The following is a 21,882-nucleotide window of genomic DNA, read 5'->3' as shown; positions in this document are numbered from 1 at the left end:
AATGTGAAGTCAGCATTGGATAAACGGAAATGTATATTGTATGCGGTCGCAGGTACTACGCCCGTGACAAGCCGGGTATGTGGTATGTACGCAAAGAAACAAAAAAACACCTAACGCCAATTTGTGTATGCAAAAGGGTATCATCTCCCATGTCCATGTTCCGAAACACCCCGCAAAAGCACCCGCCACGCGGGGCGGTAAAACTGTACAAAGGAAAAACAGAGAACGTCAAATCATTGCTCCATGCGTGCATGATCTCATCATTTTTCTCGTGAGACTTCATCTATGCCGGTGGCCTGCCACCGAAAAGGGTATCAAGATAACAAAGGAAAAGGGAGACAAAATGAGAAAGACTCAAAGTGCGCGTGAAGCTCACTTAGGCTGCCGACAGGCTGCGGAACTTGGCACCGTTGCGGTAGTGGATGCTACGTGCTACAATGGGTGTGATGGCCGGAGAAGCCGAGTCAATGGGTGTCGAATCAGTCATGGCTGGAGCGGTGACTGTGACGACTGGTGCAGTAACTGTGACCATGAGAATGTCTGTAACAGTGACGACGTTGTCATCGCCAGATGGCGATTGGGTAGGCGCAGTACCGGGACGGCCAGTGAGAGTCGGGATAGCAAGTCCAGTCGAGGCAAGTCCAGTCGAGCTTGGAAGGGTCGAATTGCCTTGCGGCTTACGACTAGCCGAAGGAAGGGTGGTGAAGGAGGCCGGAGGTGTAGCAGTAAGCTTGGAGGAAGGAGCTGGTGTAGGCTTGGAAGAAGCAGGTGAACCGCCAGATCCGGAACCGGAACCGCCAGTCGGCTGAGCAGAGAAGATGGGACCGTACTCGCCCTTGACAATGTCGGTCATCTTAGCGGTTCGCGCAGCAAAGTTGGAGACAGCAGCTGTCTCGGCATCCTGCTGGACAAGAGCAAACTTCGCCGACGCTTCCTTGGAGGCCGTTCCGTTGGAAGCAACATCAACGTCCATGCAAGTAGTGTACCATTCGTCTTTGCCCACCGGGAGGCCTGGGTCCGCGCCAGGCTTGGTGTTCCACTGCCAAACCCAATACAACGTGTATGGCTTGCCCACTTCAGCGGTCTCGGGAATCTGGACGTCCGTTTCGCAGAACATTGCATAGTTGCCTGGCGCGCCCTCGACAGCTTGACCAAGGGCATAGTTGGGAAACTCCTTCGCACGCTGCTTGGACTTCGGCGTGTTGTTCATCTCGTAGCATCGACCATCATCAAAATCCTGCGTTGCCAACAGCTTGCCGTGCCCATTTCCACCTTTGCCATCTTTATTCCAGTGAATAACGGTGGCGAGCGTCTCATCTTCCTTGGGCTCTGTGGTACCGTAGACAAATACGGTGCCACCCATATCCGGCTTCCCAAGCATGCGCCCAACTGGCTCAGTGACGTGTCCATTTTCCATGTACCGTAGTGCAACAAAACCACCTGGTGGTGTCTTAAGACGCGGGTACTTGTCTTGAGATTGGACTGGCTTCGTCTGACCTGGATGGCAGAGCGGTGTAGTGTCGTCGATGAATGCTTTGCCTTGAGCTGCGGGTAGGTTGAAGTTCATGGATTTATCTCCGTTGTATCCTGGGTCAGTCTTTGCGATGTATCCTCGAGGGTATCCATATTCGCCGACATAGTTGCCTTTGGCGTCGATATTGCGCATCTGCTCGATCCAGCTGTGACCTGTCGCGAAGGGCGCGGCAGCTAGCATGAGGGCGATCGTTGACAGAGTCTTGGACATGTTGCTTGTGTTCTTCTTAAGTTGTGGAAACATGCTGGAATGAGTGTGATCTTGGCCTGCAAGAAAGGTTTGTAGAATGAATGTTAAGTAGAAACTTCGACGAGGGAATTTTATAACCCCAAGATAGTGATGCGAGTACACTGTGAAAGCCTGTACAGAGTGAACGGGGTGACTGAGAGCGTCTTCACTTGGCAGGCAACAGTGCTATTGTTCAATAACAATAGAAGTGCTAGCCTGTGAAGTCAACACAGCGCATTCCAGACCCGCAAAGAAGAAAGGGAATAACTGAACGGTACAATGTTAAGAAAGTGAAGACACAACACGACCCGGATGTCAGGCCAAATACTACATTCACGCGGCCACACGTCTCTATTGAGACGTGTCCAAGCTATGAGACAGGCGCTGTAAAACATTGGGAAAATCTCCGTCCTACGCAGAAGGAAGCGACAGGAGCCAATAGAGACGGACGTGGGCTAGGTGTCGAAACGCAGCGCCAGTCCAAGTGACCCACGATTAACGCCCTCATGCCTGTATTGTGTGGCCTTTGAATCTGCGTTTCAACGGTGTACCTCCACCGTAGCCGCCGGCCATGGCGTTCCCGATGCCGCAGTAGTCCTCGCGGCGTAGCGCCCAGACTTGAAGCTTTCCGTTACTCTTCCGAGAAAAGATCTACCTCTCGCGTTCGGCAGATTGTAGCCTTGGAGGGCCACGCTAGCCCTGCCTCAGACGTTGCTGTGGGGCGTGGAGTATCAGAGGACCGTGTGCCGTTGATCTACGACACAAACACGGCAGCTAGGCATCGTCTAGATCCCTATGCAATTGCCATCTCGTGTGGTGGGCAAGTTCAGACAAAGAATGGTGGCCTGTCGCGCGTTGCTTCCGAGGCCATTCCGCGGCCATGGTCCACAGAAAGACCAGTACCTAGACCTTCTGCGGTGGTCGGAAATAACCAAGAAAAGCAACCGAGGTGTCCCGGAGCCCAATCTGCACCACGCGAGGACAGGCCGTTGTATGTCGGAGCGGCGCGTGGACAAGGAAGGTTGAACCGTAAGCGACGGGTGGTGAGTAAAAGATGTTTGGTGACAACGATCCGCTCTGTTTCAGGTGAATGCCGAGACCAACTTTGATTGGCCACAACCGCACACGCTACGCTCAAAGTCAAAATCCAACCACGACAATATGATTGGAGCACATTGCTCTATTCACGATGCTGGCCTAGCTAGTACCCAGGTACTTTTTGTACGACCAGATTGCCGCCCGCCCAATCTCTATTTTAGACAAGCGAAATCCCAGACGCCTGGCCACGGCATCGGGCGGGTCCCTACCGCAGAAAAGAAAATAACGGTCACTGGCGAGATGAGCATGCTAAATGTGCCGAGCAAGCTCATCCACACGTTATGACTTCTTATCGATATGTCGCGTTTCATCGCTAAAGGTGCGGGGCGGGAGATACAACGGCACAACGGGAGTCTCACTCGGCACCCCACCTGTCAAAACAACTTCGCAGATTACAGGTACCTCACCCGAAGCTAACTATGTCGGACTACTCTGTGGGGTGATCTCCCGAGGTGGCCATTCAAACGTGGACTGCCTGGTGTGCTAAGGCTAGGAGTTCATGATCGGGCATCATCCTGAGCAGTCAAACTTTGGAACTTGTTCGTTCGCGATCGGCATACTTCCAGGCCTTCTCGTATACCGAATAGTTGGTAATACGATATGAGTCAGTGAACTTGTGAGTTTGACAGAAGGTCCTAGTGAACGCCAGCACTCGGTGATTTGGTTTCCCGGGATGCCTTTTTGCGGCTTTTCGCATTACTTCGCATTATATCCGTTGTCGGACAATGTAGTGAATCTTCGTCCGTCTATTTTAAAAATCAATCCATGCACCAAGGGGAAAAGGTCAAACAACACTACCCATTATTAGCCAGCCCACTCACACACGGCACTCATGCCTCCAAAGAACTTGGTTGGTCCAATCACCAGAGCTGACCATTCCCTAAGCTATACTTACCATGGAAGAACATTCAATTACAAGACAGCAAGTATAAGCCAAGTAATGAACCATCACAGACATGTATACCGAACTACTGTGAACTCTGTACAGCAATAACTATCTTGTCTCGCAATTACTTCATTGGACTCTACAAAGAGTTCATAGTGTATGGGAATCCACCTGAGTTAGGAGTTGTGTGATGGGTGTTTGAACAGGGTGAATTATGGAGAGAGAGGAGTGACAGGGCAGGAAAGACAGAAGGACAAGGTTGTGAAGTTGAGGTAAGCCATTACACAAATATGTCACAACCCAAGCTTCCATGTTGAAGCGATAGAATATGACGAATCACTATCATTGCATTCACGACATCGCATCACCATCCTCCCACACAAAACCTTTCCGCGCCTCCCTTCTCCGCTTCCCTATCCTAATCCCAATTACAGCTCTCAAAATGCCGCGCCCGACCCCTAATCCAACAAATTGCATATGCGCCGCTGAGATGCATACATGGGGCTGTGGCTGTCATAAATACATATACGTGATGACGTGTCTGGGACCTACATATCATGACTCACCGCTTATCTGTGGTTTTACGTTACATTGGGAGCGGTTGTGCGATCAGTGCTTGGGAAATGTTGATGAGGTGGAGAGAGCGTGGGTAGAGAGAAGGGGGGTTTGGTTGCATGTGACTGGTGCCGGTGAGGGGTCGGAGGGGGAAGATGAAGATTAAATTGGAGGAGAGGTAGGTACACTGCTCGATCTGCAAGAAAGTGATCTGGGGACACCTAGATGGTAAGCGAAGGATTCGTCGACAAGAGTTAGAGCAGATGTCATCGCAACATCCTCTTCTGCCACCACCACTCTCCACTATGGTGGAAGGGGCTAAAAGTAGGCGGCTTCCGCTCCCAAGCGATTCACAGCGAGAGAAGAGGCCTGCTCGCGGAAATTGACAGTGATCACCTTGGAGACGACTCTCATCGGTACAAATCTGTCATATGTCGTTAAATATCTTACTATTTCACATTCATGTTCGCTCAATAGTCACAATGGCCAAGCCAGAGTGCAGTACCGCAGTCATTCACCCTGTCCCAGAAGCCACCGACCAAACCGCCAACTAAACGACCCGCTGAGCTACCCGAGAAATTGCTTAACGAAACTTTTGAAAACATACTGCTCAAGACGATAGATTTACAAGAAGACCGTGCTAGAACTGGAGGGACAAGATCGTGTTTTGTTTTTGGTATACTTGATGTGATCGTCATCAGAATTATGGAGTGTTTCCTTGTCGACCACATCAACAACGTTGTCAACAGGATCAAGCATTACAGGATGCGAGGGCCACTCGTGATTGAAACACGTTCCCAAAAGAGGTCTATCTTAGTAGTGGCTAGTTACAGTAGGTACAATTTGGGACAGAGGCGAGTCGGCCATGCCGTACATGAATGATGCATGAGACTACATATATGCATCGACAAGCTTATTCGGGGTTATTATCCACAATGAAACGAAACCCGACATGTTAAACTTGGCGAATGCTGACTTGATCTTGACTGCGATGGGTTGCTGTTATGATATGGAGATCAGGGCCCTCGCTTATCGGCCGTGTGGACCCTGCGCCGCCGATCAGAGGTTCTGGCCAGCCATGCACAGAAAGAAGACGCCCTTTCCAAATTCCCTTTTCTTTTGTCACCCACCCGTCACAACAACGTATCCACACCCACGCACAATACAGACCCAAAATGGCTTTCCTCCGATCATTCAATTCCAGTATGAGTATACGTGACATACGAATTTGACCTGCAGCCCACGCGACCGCTTGCTACATTACACCCCTTCGGCCTATCTTTAGATAACGAGGGCAAGTGTTTGCACGCTTGTATAATTCTACGCGGCGGAATACGCTTGCGTGTTTTTGTTTTGTTAGAGAAGCTAGACATATACACACACGCCTGTCCACTTACTCTGTTCTGCTAATCGCATCGACACTGCTACAATGGACGCCACCGAAAGCGACTCGTCTGTGCCTTTAGCCAGTGACTCCATCTTCAGCATCTCGCGACCCTCATCAGCCTCGTCCATCCATCCATCTCATACACCGAAAGATCTGCCAGCGGGCGCACCGATAGCCGACTTATTCGAGGTTCGACATACACCGACAGCCGGCCGCGCTGTATTCGCCACTCAAGATATCGCAGAGGGCACGCTCGTGTGGCGCTCGGAAGACCTCACACTATCCGTCCTTCTACGCGAGTATCGGCGGGAGGTGTGTGGACAGTGTTTTTCGTACGATTACGGACGAGATCTGGATGTGCGGGACAAGACGGTGGGATTCGCCTTTTGCTCATCAGCATGCCAGGACAAGTGGCGGGAAGAGAATGGAGAGGTCGGTGTTCAGGCATGGGCTGCCGTTGAGAATCTCGTCAGAAAGAGGAGCAAGGAGGATAGCGACATGGTGGATATTGATTTGCCGCGACCAAAGGTCAAAGAGATCAAGGATGCATGGGACAGCGTTGCTGCACAAGCAGCGCTGATAAGGATGGCAAGAGAAGGAGACGAGGCCAGCAAGACAGACAATGAAGCTGCGGTACCAATAACGAAACAGCATAAACGCGCATTGCAGAAAGCACTACAGGAGCGCATCACGCCCGACGTGATGAGTTTCTGTGTCAGCGGTATTGTTTGGCGATACCTTCACCCTGAGCAGTGGGAACGCGTGCAAGCGCTCGCACCGGATAAGACACCCTATCACAGCCCCGACGATCTCGCTGCGTTCACAAGAACCTATCTGCACCTTCTCGCCATCCTCCCCCAGCCCCTCCTACCCCTCGTTACGGCAGAGACGTTGATAATGCTGTCATCACGCGACTCCCATAACTCATTCGGCATCCGCTCCCTTGATGACGAAGGATCAGAATTCTTTGGTTACGGATGCTGGCCAGCTGCAAGCTACTTCAACCACTCATGCGGGCCAAACATCGAAAAGAACAGGGAAGGGAGAGCATGGTATTTCAGGGCTGGCCAGGACATTAAGCTTGGACAAGAGCTATGCATCACGTACCTCAGCGGGGAGGAGAGGAAGCTGAGTCGCGGGAAGAGAATGTTGAGACTTCAAAAGACGTGGGGCTTTGATTGTGGGTGCGAGAGGTGCGAGGCGCTGTAGTGTTACAAACAAACCATCACGTGTAGTTTGAAATGCAAATATACCAATAGCTTATGCGGAGCTACTATTGCCAAGGGCGGGAATGTCCACTCTCGGTGCCGGCACGCTGGGCTCGTGATTATCAGATGAAGAAAAGGCTGCAGTGTGCAGGCTGGGATGCTTGGTAAGTAAGCGGGGCGTGGATTTGGGACGCGACAGAAGATACGTATGCCAGTCTCGTGGGCGGGTTTGGTGATGATGGATCTGCATTGTGTAATCTGGCTGGACGCCGCAAGCGTCCAAAAGTGTTTCAGCCGGGCCATGGGCGTGGCAGTGATTTGACGTCTTCAAAGCGCGTTCCCACTATGCAGTGACGTAACGGATCCGCTGCTAGTTGGACCCTGCAGCTAGCAGCTAGTAGCAACACGGTTGCAGGTTGGGTTGCGAGAAATTGAACAAGACAGGCCCGGTTGAGTTGTGAGCTTGGAAGAAGCTCGCCGCCCGAGGCGTGGACAGCGTATGCATCGCGCAACAAAAGCATCATGACATGCCGAATGCCCTGGTCCGATGTGCTTTTGTTGTCATGACTGTGGTGGTAGTTGGTTTGGTGGCGGCGTGCCTAGCAAGCTCCTCAGCCTCTAGCTGGAGCCCGCTCGACATCGCGACACGACCTGGTGCTGGGAGAGGCTGCCGGCGATTCCGCGGCGAGCCACTATTGCTGAAGGGTGTTCGCGCAGAGGGTAGCGTCTTACGCCGCCCAAGTAAAGAGACAAATAACAAGTCTTACGCACAAGACCCTTCTCTGTGATATATCGACCTTTTGCGTCTTCTTCTCTTCTCTCCACCTCTTCCCGCTGCACCTGTCCGTCCTACTGCCTTGTCCGTCTGCCGCGTCAAACCGCAAAGCCTGATCATCACCGCCCAGCTATTGCCGCCGAGCCCCAACCCGACCCCAGCAGAGTAGCAGAGTAGCAGAGCACCCGTTGCTGTAATTTTCCCGCCTGCAAGCCTGCGTCCTTTGCTTTCTTAACCTGAAGCGAACCCTTGCCCCGAGCTAGCGGAAGCTGCGAGATCTACCTGCCCGACGGGACGCCCAAGAAAGCGATACGAGCGTCATACCTCCACACCAGAGACCATAGAACAAGCTCGCGAACCTATCACGAGAGCGGCGCCCTCCTAAGCCAGAATCAAGCGAAACAAGGCAACGACCATCGAGATCTCCGTGCCAGTGCTGCTACCACATGCGCTCTTCGCGAGGCGGACGAAAGAAGATGGGCCTTCCAGTGATTGAGGTACGATATATGATTTCTTGTAATACACACGCCCAATTCCTTCAGGCTTCAAATGCCATGTCACCGCTCTCTTCCATGTCGCTCTTAGATTGAGTTCAGTGCGTGCGGTCGAGCTTGTTTGGCGATGATGTAGCCTGCATCGTCATTGGCGCACTGACGTCTTATGACGCACCTCGCTCCTCTCTTGTTCCGGCCTCACCTCACTCCTTCCTTCGTTCATGCATGACCTTCTTTTCAACCAGTGGCTTTCCCTTTGACTTTCCCCTCACCACAAGTCATCACGTTGCACTACCGCAGCCTCCTTCTCTTCTTCCACTATACCCGGTTGCACGCGCTTGTTTTTCCTGCTCTGCCAACCCTCTTGCTCCTCGACCCCGCCATCAACAGCGGCTTGGTAATCCCTTTTGCCGCACAACACACTAAACATGGCCGCGATACAGAATTTTAAGAACTTCCTGCGCCATGGCAAGCAGGCCCGCCAGAATGCTGAGCCGACGACCAATGTCTCCAATGTGCACGCCCAGTCCCAACATCAACGGTACAACCAGCATCCGGATCCAGTACATCATGGCATCTCAGAACCCGCAATGGACCACAAGCCCCTTCAACACCAGGCTGCTCCCCACGGCGACTTTTCCGTCGGCGCTGGCGCTGGCGACAACCGCAACATTGCCGCTCAAGCCGGCGACGCTGCAGCCCACGCCGCAGGTAACCAGCAAAAGAAGCAGAACGCAGCCAAGAATGCCGGTGTAGACCCTTCTGTCCTTGAGCGTATCGTCGCCGAAGAGCGCGAGGCCAAGGGTAAGCTGCCCAGGTATCCTGGCCTCGAGAGGTGGACACTACTGGAAAAGATGGGCGACGGCGCCTTCAGCAACGTATACCGTGCACGAGACACTACCGGCCAATGGGACGAAGTCGCCATCAAGGTCGTGCGTAAGTTTGAGATGAATTCACAGCAGGTTAGTACTACCCCAATCCCTGCCCATCTTGCACATTTCCTTGTCTCATCACCCCCTCCCTGAACCATCACGCATGAGCAGTTGGGTGTTTTTGGACGTTACCAACGTGAGGCCGGTATAGGACAAGCATGTGCATCCGGACTTCAAGACGCCAAAAGCAGCCGAGGTGCGATACTAGAACCCCCCGATGCTCGACCAGAGTAGCATCCTCTCCCCATAACGACTGGGCTTATAAGGGCAGACACTAACTGCCCTCTAGAGAGCGAACATCCTCAAGGAAGTACAAATCATGCGCCAACTAGACCACCCCAACATCGTCAAGCTCATCGACTTTTCCGAATCACGACAGTACTACTACATTGTACTCGAGCTGTGCCCCGGAGGCGAACTGTTCCACCAGATCGTCCGTCTGACGTACTTCTCCGAGGACCTTTCCCGCCACACCATCATCCAAGTCGCCAAAGCTCTGCAGTACCTGCACGAAGAGGCAGGTGTTGTACATCGGTTCGTGTGCACAGACCACTCTGCCAAGAGACTTGCTGACGTCATCTCAGAGATATCAAACCCGAGAACCTTCTGTTCTACCCCACTCCATTTGTCCCTACGCGCAACCCAAAGCCCAGGGGTCCTGACGACGAAGACAAGGCCGATGAAGGCGAGTTTGTCAAGGGTAAGGGTGCTGGTGGAATTGGTCTTATCAAGATTGCCGATTTCGGTCTTAGTAAGGTCATCTGGGACACCCAAACTATGACACCGTGCGGTACCGTCGGTTACACTGCCCCTGAAATCGTCAAGGACGAGCGTTACTCCAAGAGTGTCGACATGTGGGCACTAGGCTGTGTGCTTTACACACTGCTTTGTGGTTTCCCTCCATTCTACGACGAGTCTATCCAGACTCTCACAGAGAAGGTCGCCCGTGGCCAGTACACTTTCCTCTCGCCATGGTGGGATGAAATTTCCAAGTCTGCCCAGGACTTGGTTTCTCACCTTCTCACTGTAGATCCTGAGAAGCGATATGACATTAATCAATTCCTCAACCACCCATGGATACGGGAAGCCGACGAGCCGACATACTCAGCTTACGACGCACCACCCCTGGCAACACCCGCTGCTGCCAAGAAGGAGCGACTTCAGCCAGACTTCTCACATCTCGAGTCTCCAGGCGCTCGCCGCATGGACTTCCGCTCGCCTGGTGCCGTCAACCTCCGAGAGGTATTCGATGTTAGTTATGCTGTGCACCGACAAGAAGAAGAGGGCAAGAGAAAGAAGCAGTTCAAGCAAGGGTACCGCGGCGCCAACGCAATGAACTCTCTCAACGCCCTCGACGAGAACGAGGACGACGATGAGTTCGCCGCTGAGTCCGCACCATACGATCCATCATCACAACATCCACCGGCCAAGCTTCCAAAATCACAAGGTGCTGATGTATCCGGCATGGAGCAGAAGCTGCGCAACACAACACTATCCGCCGCCGCACAAGCACGTCAGCAACAAACAGCACCGCAACAACGTGGATACGGTCAACACTCTCCAGCCGTTGCGGCCGCAGCTAAGCGCCAAGTCAAGAACAAGGGAGCGTTTGAGCTCAACATGGACAGCTCAACACTACTCGGCCGCCGAAACAAGAAGGGCCCGGAGCCAAGCGGGCTAAGAAACAACATCTCCGTCGGTGGAACATGACAATCATCGTCGCTCGCAAAAGATTGGTGAGGGTCAGGGTCGCGCAGTAGCGGCATGGTGAGACGATGTGTCATGATGGCGTTTTTGTGATTTCTATCTCCTTGATCACTCATTTCCTCCCCCTTGTCCGGTTACGAATTTTGGTTATATCATGTATGCGAGATGCCGATCTCCTCTCATGGCATAGTTTATGGTCACTTCTGTCCTCTTCTTGAAATGCGGTACTTCGGACACGACATATATGAGCATGAGTATGTCGTTTCTCAAGAGGAGGGACTCATGCACGACTTGTTTTGGACTCACGGTGGGAAGGAAGTAACGGATGCGATATATGCCATGATACGGCATCTTGTCGCACAGATAGCATGAATGATAGATAATGTTGAAAAGCTGCACCCTTAAGACTTGATTGTATGTGATGTGATTTGATATGTATCTGAAGATATAAAGAGTTTGCATTAATTAAAACGATGCTGTGTAAGCGATCAAACCGGTCTAGCCACTCTCGTTCATTCCAATGATATATGCAGCATCCATACGAACAAACGTACATGTGAGCAAAAAGATCAAAGCGGTCATGTATTAATTAATCGTCCGTCCCTCGAAGAAGAGACGACGAAAAGGTAACGTGCGTGTATAAAACAGCGAAGAAAACACCACACTACCTCCTCGGCACCGGTCCGACGCTCAACGCAGACAACCCACCACTCCCCGGCCCGGGCGTAACCGGCGTCATGGACCCATCCCTAGGTGTCGCAGGCGCAGGCGTAGGCGCCCTTGAGGGCACATTACTCCTATTATGCGCCATATGCGCCTTTACAAGATGACCCGCACACAGCGCGCTGTTGAGGGAGAGTTCACCAGCGAGGACACCAGCGGCGATGACGCGAGCGAGTTGTCTCGCATTGTCGCCTGGGGAAGTAGGATGAGCGCCACGTACACCGAGGAGGTCGAGCATAGCGGATTGGGGTTCTAGAATAGTTCCGCCGCCGATGGTGCCGACTTCTATTGAGGGCATGGAGACTGAGATTTGGAGGTTTCCGTTTACGCTAGGGGTGGGATGTTAGTGATGTTTACTCCTTATATGTGTGTAAGAGAAAGACTTACTTGTGCATGATGGTGATGCAGTTTGCGCTTTCGACGACTTGAGCTGGGTCTTGGCCGGTAGCTAAGAACATGGCTGCGACAATGTTTGCTGCGTGGGCGTTGAAACCACCCATTGCACCTGCCATTGCGGATCCGATAAAGTTCTTCGAAATGTTCATCTGGACGAGGTCTTCGACTTCGCACTTGAGTACCGATTTGACTACGTGACCGGGGATAACGGCTTCGGCGACAACGCCCTTGCCACGACCGTCGATCCAGTTAATGGCGGCCGATTTCTTGTCTGTGCAGTAGTTTCCAGAGACAGTGACAACACGCATGTCGTCGAAACCGCAGTCGTTTGCCATGACGTTGAGTGCATGTTCGACACCCTTGGAAATCATGTTCATGCCCATGGCATCGCCAGTCGTAGCCCGGAAGCGGACGTAGATGTTGGTACCGGCGATGGCAGACTTCATTGACTGGAGCCTGGCGAAGCGAGATGTCGAGTTGAAAGCGTCTTTCATGGTCCTTTGGCCCTCTTCAGAATCGAGCCAGTTCTTGGCTGCACCCGCGCGTACAAGGCTGTCAAATCCGATGCAAGGGCCACGGGTCATGCCATCCCCAGTGATAACGGTAACAGCACCGCCGCCAGCATTGATAGCCTTTGCACCACGCGAAGTAGAAGCGACAAGTACACCCTCAGTCGTAGCCATGGGAAGGAAGTAGTTTTGGCCGTCGACCAGAATGGGTCCGGCAACACCGACAGGAAGGGGAAGGTATCCAACGACATTTTCACAGCAAGCGCCGTGGACAAGATCGTAGTTGTAGTCTTTGTATGGCAGCAGTGATCGCTCGAGCAGTGTTGATGTTTCCCTTGTAGCGTGTGTTCGTGAAACAAGACCACGTCGGATCTTAACAGCGCGGGTCTTGTCACCTAGGGTCTTCTCCAGAGCGTAGCCAGGGATCTTTCCCCTGAGTGACATCTCGATGAGCTCTTCGTCGGTCATCCTAGGTGCTTGCTTGTCCTTGACCATCTGTTCAAGAATTTCATAGGGGCGGTTCGGTTGTCGTTGTTCCTCTTCTGTGGGAGGGGCTGGGATTTCCTGGAGACGGTGCGGAACTGGTGCGAGTTGTGTCAATGGTTGCAAATGGCGGTTTTGCTCATCAGGACCAGGTGTGCGTGGTGGAGTGGGCATGGCCAAGGAAGACAGACGGGGAGTTGACGGTACAGTGGGTGCACCATCCTGGACTTCAGACGGAGACGGGGGCTCGAGTGGCTTGTGGGGCTCCTTGATGGTCCAGCGAGCGGCATTGAAGAGGTAACCGTTCAGGACGACACTCATGACGAGAGCGAGGACGATCCACTTGCTGAGGAATGGGTCTTCCAGACTCTTCAGTACGCCATCGACGATGTGAGTGCTGATGTTGTTGCCGAACGCATACTCAGAATTGGCAAGGGAGGGCTCGGCGTAGTGGATTGAGGGGAATTCGAGCTCATACTTGATCGGCATGAGGATGGTGACAATGGTTGATGTAGCCGTAGCCTTGGCCTGCTCATAGATGTGGTCAAGGCCGCTTCCAGCAACCTTGAAGGGGTCCAGAGGAGGTGTGACACCTACGCCAGAGAACTTGGTAGGAGCGAGGCCGAACTTGAGAGTGACAACGTTGAGGACGTTTACAAGGACGAACCCAGCAACCATGAAGATCTTGAACTTCGGAACAGTAATCTTCTGTCCAAAGACAGTAGTGGTGTTGTTGACGACCTGGACGTCGCGCGCATTGGGCCAGTCATTGTTGCGGGCAACATTTTCAGCGACCTTTCCGTCTACACCGTCGTCCTCGAGGGCCCTACGAAGCGCAACGTGACGCTTGATGCGGTTGATCTCGAGCTTGATGGTGAGAATGGCAGTGTAGAAAGTCAGGAGCATAAGTGCATCAAAGAACAGGATCCAAGCACCAAGGAAGCAGAACTGTCGGAGACCACCCTGAATGCCAGACATGGCACCAGCAACTAGGATGAGGATCTCGAAGAAGTAGTCGCGTACAATCTCAAAGCCAGTCCTCTTGATGGCAGTCTGTACGGCCGACTGGATGGTCACTCGCTCGCCGCGCTTCTCTTCGGTGGCTCGTCGGCCGTCCAAAGAGGCAGACAAGACAGCCTTGGTGAGGACGATGGGCTTCTCAAATCCAATGATGACAACCAAGAAGGGCAAACCTTCAGAAAGCAGAATGACGTTGATGGGAACGCCGAGGTAGGTTGTGATAGCGAGACCAAACAAAAAGGCAAAGGCAGACTGGAGTAGGACGGCGGTAGCCAGCCAGAAGTTTGATCCCAGGCGCCTCATGGCGAGGAAGAGCGAGACAAATGTCAAGTGCATGGCGATGTAGCCGAGGGCCATGATGACAATGTCGCCAGTGTCTGCGTTCTTGAGCAAGTCGACAAACGAGGTCCATGATTCTACGACCCAGTTGCGCACGCCAGTACGCGCATTTCCGTTCTTGGAAGCCCTCATCATCCACTTCTTCTCCTCACGTGTGCCTTCCTGCTCGGAACCCTGGGCCTGTGTGACATCTGCTGGGGCCGAGATCTCCTGCATGGCCCCGAGAAAGTCGGCGGCTTGCGGGTAGGGGACGGAGAAGGCGAGCGAGGTGTCATGGGACAGAGTGGAGAAGGAGCTGGATGAGCTGGGAAGGAGCTCTGCAGAGACATTGCGGGGGACAGATTGTTGCGACGGGGCAGAGTTGACAGTGCTGGATTCGGGGAAGACGAGGGTTACAAGGGCAAGTTCCTGTGCAGGCTGATTTATTAGACGGTTCGCTTGCACTATGCGGGGTCAATTTACCTTTTCTTTTGAGATAGTAGGCCTGGCCTCTACTGCCTCCCAGTGCCATGACGTCTCTTCTCCAACCCTCAGTCTCTTGCTACCAGTCAATAGTGTCTGAAAGTCTACTCGGCTGGCGGCGGCCTCCTCTATGCCGCTCTCCAGTAGACCTTTGTCGAGAACGCCTAGGTACGAGTAACTTGCGACGAAAGCGATGGTTACAATGGTGTGAATCGGGTGAGTGCATGCCTTCTTTGCGATAGACAGCAGAATTGGCGAGCAACGACGGTCGAACCAGGTCGGACTGGTCTTCTTCTGGTCGCCCGTCGACTGCCAGCGGCTTGTGAGGTATCCGAGCATGTTGGCGGACCCACTCTGGGTGAGTCGGTGGAAAACGAGGCGGGGGCCGTTTGGAGCGTTGCTCTACGCGATGTTGCCGAGCGTGGCTGTGCGCACGCTGCCGTGGACTTGAAGTAGATTGCGTGCTCAGGTGCAAAAAGTGCAAAAAGTGCTGTGCCATGGTTAGCATTGTTTGTTGTTCCTAGGGTCGTTATGCACGTCTAGTGCGCCGTACCCGCGTGTATAGGCTGCAAAGAGTGGTCGAGCCAGTCGTCGTGGGCCTGGAAAGTGCCCAGAATACGGCAATTAGAGGAGTCAACACAGGCCTGGAGACGCCTCGTTCGCTCGTGAGAGAGTTGTAGGCAAAGAGGGACTCGGGCGGCTTGTATTATGCAGATGAGCCCCTGCCGGAGCGTGCGTGCTGTTCCGCGACTTTTTTGCGCTATGACCCGACAGCACTCACCGCGCTTTGTAGAACCCCGGCGAGGGGACAAAAACCTGATTCGTCCAATAGACGACGAGGTGACAAGGCAACCTGGAAACAAAGCCTTCTCGACCTTGATGCCATGATCATGTTCCATGCAGTGAGGGCCTAGTATTGTTCAACCACCAACTTCTGACTGCGCTTTTCCATGGTGGCTGACTTTGTATAACCGTGGCTGCGTTCTGGAATAGAAACATGTCATTCTTCATCTTTTTGCCTTATCGTCGCCTCATGCACCAAGCCCTGCGCCTGGATCCTATCGTACCTCATGTTGCGTGTCTCTCGGCGCTGCGAGCCGTGAAATGTCGGCAGTGGCGGTGTGATGGACCCGACGCCACGATAGGGGCCTTGAGTGGTTAATCGATAAGGGATAGGAGAACCATAATGTCAGTATATGTATGTAAGTAGTTATAACCACTCGTTTAGATTGATTATTGCTTCTTTCCTTTTCAGAGTGTCTTCTCCTACTCTTTCTTACTCAGGTACTGCCCTTGAGTAGTTTCCCGTTACCGTTATTGTCACGCCGCACCCCAGACGCCACATAGGATGCGCCATAGACGATGACGCGCATGCCACGACATGCCTGCACCTGTGCCTGCAAAATTGTTCGCTGCATGCAGTACGTCCAGCCAATCTCAACGGCTGCCGGGTGATCTTCAGGGGGTTGCATTACCGTCCGCGGCTTGGCCTTGCTTTCAGCTGTGGCAAAAGTCGAAAAAAATAGGGCTGAAAGAGTGAAGACGTCGAAACAAAAACTGCACTCAACGAAACCGGCTTTTCTGAAGTGTAAGATATAGAGAAAGGATAAACAAGAACTGCGACGCCAACGCCTCATCTACCCGTGCTTTATGACCGCCAGAACAGACCGCCAGTGCAATCTGACAGACGATAACCTAATAAGCAGCCCATGTCTATATCGAATTCTAGACGAGATGATCACGAACGCCTCTCCCAAACATGCGACGCCTTGACCCGGTACTCACGTCGTGCCGAACTTGTCTGTCATCGGCACGTCGCCGTTGGTAATCTGGTTAAGAAACTCTGGGTCGGGTTTGTACAGCATAACATGAAAGTGCTCGACTGCGTGGACGCTCTTCAGGCTCTTCCAGTTCTTGAACCAGACGAGTTCCTTAACCTTCGGGGCGAAAGTCTTTTGCACATAGTCGTGTATTTGCTTTTTTGAAACTTCGGTAGAGAGGCCCGTCTCGGGGTCATCTTCAAGCTCAAACTTTGTCCAGACAACCAGGTGCACAATGTCGGAGTCAATGCCGTATGGCCAGTCGTTATAGAGGATCTTGATATCGTCTGACATAATCAGCCATGGTCCATACGTGATCTGTGGGGAAGCGGAACATACCGGTGAACTGGAATGGCCCCCCTCGCGGCTCCATCGTCGTCCACTTCAACCGTTCGTTGACAATGAAATTCATGATGCTGCCATACTCCTTCTCGAGATGGTATGTGAACTGACGATACCGTCTGAGCTCACTGGGCAGACGATGGAACTTGTCCACCCTATCGTTCTCTGATAAAGGTCGACTCATCAGCATTGCGCGTATCCGTATCAAAGTAGATGAACATACGGACTATATCCCGCACCTCAGCCCACGATAAGACCTGATACTCCTCATCTGGCGTGCCAATAATCCGCTTGTCCTTCTCACTACATCCAGTCAAGAAGTCGGGGCATTCGCTGGGCCGCTGGTCCGCAGGCACATTGACCAGCCAGAACGGCAGTTCCTCGTTTGGCATGGCGGCGGTAATCTAGACCCGCCGCTGTGATGATGGGTTGGAATTGATGATGGTGGGCGTCAACGTACGATCTGACCCGCCAAGGTTATATGGGCAGGGACGTGGTTTGAAGAACAAGGATGGAAACAGACATGTAGGAGCACTCGGGAAAGGTGGACATCGGCGGTCGAGGCAGTGACGACGGGTGGGACCGCGCTGCAGCTTGCGTAGGGCCGTAGTCTGCATTTTGTTATGTTTTCCATGCAGCGGTCCGACCATACAGCTTCATCGACGGTACTAGCCAGACACGTGTGCATATTGGCCATGACTTGCTCTCCATCTTGGTCTGCAAAGATTCAGTGTCGTGACGGTTGATGTTCACCTGCAGGCTGCGGCAGCGCGCACAGCTCGCTTTTGTACCTCTCAAACATCGACAATCGAATCTCGACCCATTGTTCACATGCACGACAATATCCCAGGGCTTGTCGCCTCACCAATCAGTCTTATATGTACCTCGTCTCAGTTGCCTGTTAATCTCACGCCGCTCCACCGCCATGTGGACTGCGTGATGGGGCGCAAGGATCCCCCGGACCCGCCTCGGCCTCCTATTGGCCTGACGTCTACGCCCGCTCCGACCTGCGAAACATCCGAAAGCCAGCACGCTGGTTGACCCCTCTCACGACAATTTCCATCGTCGAAAGACGTGTGTTTGACACCTGTCTAGCCCGGGCCATGTTGCACCCCAGGGTTTACGATGACATCGCCTAGTGTTGTATGGTATGGGTGTAGATAGATGCAGTGTTAAGTATTGCCACTTCCGCTGATGTTGTCTCCTTCACCACTTCCTTTCGTATCTGCGCCTTGACGAGCTGCGTTGGTCCGCTGCAAGCTCATCTACATAATACCATCTCTTCTTTCCTTCTTTACTACGTCAGCTTCACTTGGTGTCCCACGTGCTGTGCTCTGCCCCTGCCGCATCCAATCGACCCTCCCTCGTACACAGCGTGTTCCTGGTGCTTCCCGCCGTCACCAATCCGCTTCTCCACAACAAATTTCGCGAGTTGCGTGCAACGTTACCGTCCGCGTGACGAAACAGATATATTCCCTTGTCAAACCCTGGTACTATCTGGTCGTTTCGTCCTGCTATAATAGACATACATACCGGCACCCACTTTCTCGCCTGCGGCCGTGCACTAGCACTACACCATATACCGACTGTCTCATCACAAACCCTTCAACTAGTTCCTCATAAAGTTCGAAAGTTTCACTACCGCCAATCCTCTTGCGACGGCCTCAAGGCCACGACTGTCTCTACTGACGGAGATCCTCCGCCCACAAAACCACGAGCACCTCGCTGCTTCCCGCTGTCTACCTTTACCTCCATCATCCCTACACATCAACCCAACAAATACCACATGATGATCCGCGACCCACACTTCTGGAAGCGCTTCAGCGTCGCCGTCCACAAGGACGATCTAGCAAAAGAGGAACTAGCAAAGCAAGACGGAAAGAATGCGTACGTCATAACCAGCACCCTCCCCTTTTGCGAGCCCACACCACTTGGAACTCCCATTGCACAAACACCCATGGCAACGAGCCATTTACCACAATCACAATCACCACAAATGTCTCAAACAACGCGCTTGCGGCCCATCTCCCCCATCCGACCCTTCTCACTCGTCTTTTCCTCCGACCCAATTACCACCACTACCACATCCACGCAAGAAAAAGCGCCACCCTCCACCCCCTCCTCCAAGCAACAAAAGCGCCGCTCAAAACTCCACAAATCCCCCTCTACCAAGCCCCTTCTCCGCCCCGAAATCTTCGCCCCCATCCCCCCACCCACCCGCACAATCTCCATAAAAACAGAACACACAGCAATCACCTCCCGCCCGGGGACGCAGCGTTCAAACGCTACTCCCAGCATAGCCCCTGCCCCCTTCTCTTCCCGCCCCGGTACCCGGCGCTCCAACCTCGCCCCCAGCATCCGCACCACACAACAATATACCACATCCCCTCCAATCTCCCCCGCTCGTTCCTTCTTCCGCACAGGCAATATATCAGCACTTTCGCTGAGCCTGAGTGGAAGACCAAACTCGCGGTTTAATTTCGTAACGACCATTTCGGCTGATGTTGAGAATAGCGATACCTGGCTGGCTAGGCAGAAGAAGAAGGAGAGGCATAGGGCGTGGTTGTGTTGGGCGTTTTGGGGGGTCCTGGCACTTTTGATCGTGTCGGCTGTGGTCACGGTGGTGGTGTTGAAGGCGCATGGGATTGTGAAGTTCTGAGGGGGTCCAAGTGGGAGGGAGGGGCCAGAGGTGCAGTTTGGTGCTATCCTGATTTACCTTTTCTGGATCTGGGAGTTTTTAGTGGGGGTTGGAAAGATGGAAGACGGGAAAGGCAAGATTTCGGATTTTGCGGACTCAACTGTGGTATCTGTGATGCCCTCTCTGCTTTGGGATAACGGGTCTCTCTCTTCTTTTCTGGCTTCGACCATGGTGTCTGCGATGTCCGAGCTTTGGGACAGCCGTCTCTTTTGTCTCTTTTGGGGTTTTTTTCCTTGTCGTTTGGCGCTTTGCGCCCGGGACACCCACTTCATGATACCAGGTCGATTTTACCAGAGACCACACAATTACAATTAGCTTTTCTTTCTTCACCTTTTGGACTTTTAAGGTTGCTTCTACTCCTACTTCCCTTTGTTCTTCTCCATCTTCCTTTTGTTCATTGCGAAGTTTTCTGTTCCTTGTATATCGAGTAACATATACCATACCTTCAAATACCACGCCCACCTTCCTGTAGTATCAGGCCGGGATGTGGCACAAGTGGATACATACATACATACCAACACATACATGTGCTACTTTGTGAACGTGATCAGAAAAGACTTGGCTTTGATGCAACTACTACACAGCGACTTAAACTCGCCATTCCACATGCTGTTGTGTTCTCCATGGATCTTGCTGTACAATTACAAAGATTTCTTCCCTTTGCCCGCGCGGCAATAGACGCCGCTGAGGCCTATGATATCCCATATAATCACAGCCGTCAAACGTATGGTGGAATACGTTAAGCGGACATGTCTCAACGCCATAAACGCCCAACTCAATCTTCTGTTCCCGTCCCAGGCATACAGCTTGACCGCGCTTCTTCTCCAGCGCGACACAAGTCCATCCATCCACTTCCCACATCCTTCCCAGCCTAAAACCTGCTCTTGGCCGCGCCCCCAGCAGCAGGTTGGGGCGTTGGACTCCTGGACATGCTCCTGGCATCCCGACCTCTCTCCTTGAGCCACTTGCGAGTGCACATGTCGAGTTCGCGATCGAGTTCAGCGGAGGGTTCCTTGCGATGGATAAAGTTGCAGAAGCCGCCGCGGACACAGCCCTCGCCGCTATTAAGGCGACAGCAGGCCTCGCGGAAGTCTGTGACGGGGGATAGTTCGCAGTAGATGGGGCGACCGGCGTACCAGCGCGAGTTAAGCGCGTCGCAGGCTTTTTGCGCATCTTCTTCGTACTTGAAGCGGACGTAGACGTTGCCGATGAGATCTGTGGAAGGTGTGTCAGCGTATACTGTAACAGAGAGACGGCGTGTGTGCAAACTGAAGATGCACCGGTAAAGGGAAGAGACGTACGGTCATTGTTGTTGTCGCAAACAACCAATTCCTCAACTAGTCCGTACTGGCAGAGTTCGCACCAAATGTCCTCGTAAAAGGCATCAAAGTGCATCTGCATCTGCTGCGCATTCATCTTGTTCTTGGGGTCGTAGGCTGGGTTCTGGTACAGGTTCGGTAGCAGAATCGTCTGCGAGTACGACGGCTTGACGTGTTTTCGCGAGCAGCGGTCGCCGTGGCGGCACGCGCCAATCTTGTAGTAGAAGGAACAGTTTACTTTGTCTTGCTCGGTACCGAAGATGGAGGCGAGGTAGTTGGCCATGGCTGCGGGTTTGCGCGGTGGCAGTAAAGGGACGGAGACTCGAGGTTCGTTGGACGATTGGGGTTGCGAGGACGCCGATAAGGGTGAGGGAGATGAGGCGGTTGTGGCGGAGAGGCTTGTTGGTCGTGGTGGTTCCGGCGCGCGACTGGGGGAAAATGTCGCGATGCGCGAAGCTCTGTCTCCTAGGGCAAGGACGCTAGTGGCTGACAAAGCTGGGATGATGCCAAGGAATGGGCGAGAAGCGTCGGTGATTGCGAATGCTTTCCTCCACCTGCTTACTCGATATGATCAATCGCACCATTAGCCAGATTGTATGAAGAGAAGGTATTCTCATTTGGCTATCCCATGTCGAATGGATATCCAGAGTCGTCTGCAGAACAACGCTTTTACGACGGTGGCGAAAATGCAGTAACTCTATTTACCTACCTGTCGCAATTTGGATTTCTCTAGACACAGGTACAACTATATCTGTTTCGTAACACGCCAGTTTTAGTAGTGACTTTGTCACCTCACCAATTCACATTTCTTTCCCATGTCTAATTTGCTCTTCATGCCGTCTCCTTCCTGTGTAGCCTGATCAAAATCACACTCCGCGGACGAGGCCACCAAGCACAAAGCAATGGCTCCCCTGGATTCCGAGATAATTCTATATCTAATGACTCGATTGATATTGCCGACCCTGTT

At 52.8% G+C, this 21,882-nt stretch overlaps 8 protein-coding genes across 8 annotated transcripts; 3 read left to right on the top strand and 5 right to left on the bottom strand.

The window, feature by feature from the left end:
- Positions 1 to 376: 376 nt before the first annotated feature.
- Positions 377 to 1,777, bottom strand: PtrM4_081360 (uncharacterized protein; the record flags this gene model as incomplete). The annotated part of the gene is made up of 2 exons (XM_066106468.1): positions 377 to 522; positions 682 to 1,777. The coding sequence occupies 2 exons, from the start codon at positions 1,775 to 1,777 to the stop codon at positions 377 to 379; spliced, it is 1,242 nt and encodes a 413-aa protein (XP_065963406.1).
- Positions 1,778 to 5,730: 3,953 nt separating this feature from the next.
- On the top strand, positions 5,731 to 6,897 carry PtrM4_081350 (SET domain containing protein; the record flags this gene model as incomplete). Its single annotated transcript, XM_001941003.2, has 1 exon — positions 5,731 to 6,897. The coding sequence occupies one exon, from the start codon at positions 5,731 to 5,733 to the stop codon at positions 6,895 to 6,897; it is 1,167 nt and encodes a 388-aa protein (XP_001941038.2).
- Positions 6,898 to 8,147: 1,250 nt separating this feature from the next.
- On the top strand, positions 8,148 to 10,807 carry PtrM4_081340 (SPS1, Serine-threonine protein kinase; the record flags this gene model as incomplete). Its single annotated transcript, XM_001941002.2, has 4 exons — positions 8,148 to 8,168; positions 8,609 to 9,127; positions 9,387 to 9,631; positions 9,682 to 10,807. The coding sequence occupies 4 exons, from the start codon at positions 8,148 to 8,150 to the stop codon at positions 10,805 to 10,807; spliced, it is 1,911 nt and encodes a 636-aa protein (XP_001941037.2).
- Positions 10,808 to 11,468: 661 nt separating this feature from the next.
- On the bottom strand, positions 11,469 to 14,490 carry PtrM4_081330 (HMG1, Hydroxymethylglutaryl-CoA reductase; the record flags this gene model as incomplete). The annotated part of the gene is made up of 2 exons (XM_001941001.2): positions 11,469 to 11,856; positions 11,915 to 14,490. The coding sequence occupies 2 exons, from the start codon at positions 14,488 to 14,490 to the stop codon at positions 11,469 to 11,471; spliced, it is 2,964 nt and encodes a 987-aa protein (XP_001941036.2).
- Positions 14,491 to 14,727: 237 nt separating this feature from the next.
- On the bottom strand, positions 14,728 to 15,075 carry PtrM4_081320 (HPIH domain containing protein; the record flags this gene model as incomplete). Its single annotated transcript, XM_066106467.1, has 1 exon — positions 14,728 to 15,075. The coding sequence occupies one exon, from the start codon at positions 15,073 to 15,075 to the stop codon at positions 14,728 to 14,730; it is 348 nt and encodes a 115-aa protein (XP_065963405.1).
- Positions 15,076 to 16,517: 1,442 nt separating this feature from the next.
- On the bottom strand, positions 16,518 to 17,290 carry PtrM4_081310 (DUF3605 domain containing protein; the record flags this gene model as incomplete). The annotated part of the gene is made up of 3 exons (XM_001941000.2): positions 16,518 to 16,843; positions 16,896 to 17,063; positions 17,122 to 17,290. 3 exons carry the CDS (start codon positions 17,288 to 17,290, stop codon positions 16,518 to 16,520), a joined length of 663 nt encoding a protein of 220 aa, XP_001941035.1.
- A 1,394-nt stretch (positions 17,291 to 18,684) lies between these two features.
- Positions 18,685 to 19,557, top strand: PtrM4_081300 (uncharacterized protein; the record flags this gene model as incomplete). The annotated part of the gene is made up of 2 exons (XM_066106466.1): positions 18,685 to 18,785; positions 19,413 to 19,557. The coding sequence occupies 2 exons, from the start codon at positions 18,685 to 18,687 to the stop codon at positions 19,555 to 19,557; spliced, it is 246 nt and encodes an 81-aa protein (XP_065963404.1).
- Positions 19,558 to 20,467: 910 nt separating this feature from the next.
- On the bottom strand, positions 20,468 to 21,198 carry PtrM4_081290 (RRM-5 multi-domain protein; the record flags this gene model as incomplete). Its single annotated transcript, XM_001940998.1, has 2 exons — positions 20,468 to 20,811; positions 20,898 to 21,198. The coding sequence occupies 2 exons, from the start codon at positions 21,196 to 21,198 to the stop codon at positions 20,468 to 20,470; spliced, it is 645 nt and encodes a 214-aa protein (XP_001941033.1).
- Positions 21,199 to 21,882: the final 684 nt, after the last annotated feature.

The sequence above is a fragment of the Pyrenophora tritici-repentis genome, chromosome 3, assembly GCF_003171515.1.
Source record: "Pyrenophora tritici-repentis strain M4 chromosome 3, whole genome shotgun sequence".
Classification (NCBI taxonomy): Eukaryota; Fungi; Ascomycota; class Dothideomycetes; order Pleosporales; family Pleosporaceae; genus Pyrenophora; species Pyrenophora tritici-repentis.
The sequence above is the reverse complement of the archived record's forward strand: the minus strand, read 5'-3'. Positions and strand labels throughout refer to the sequence as shown.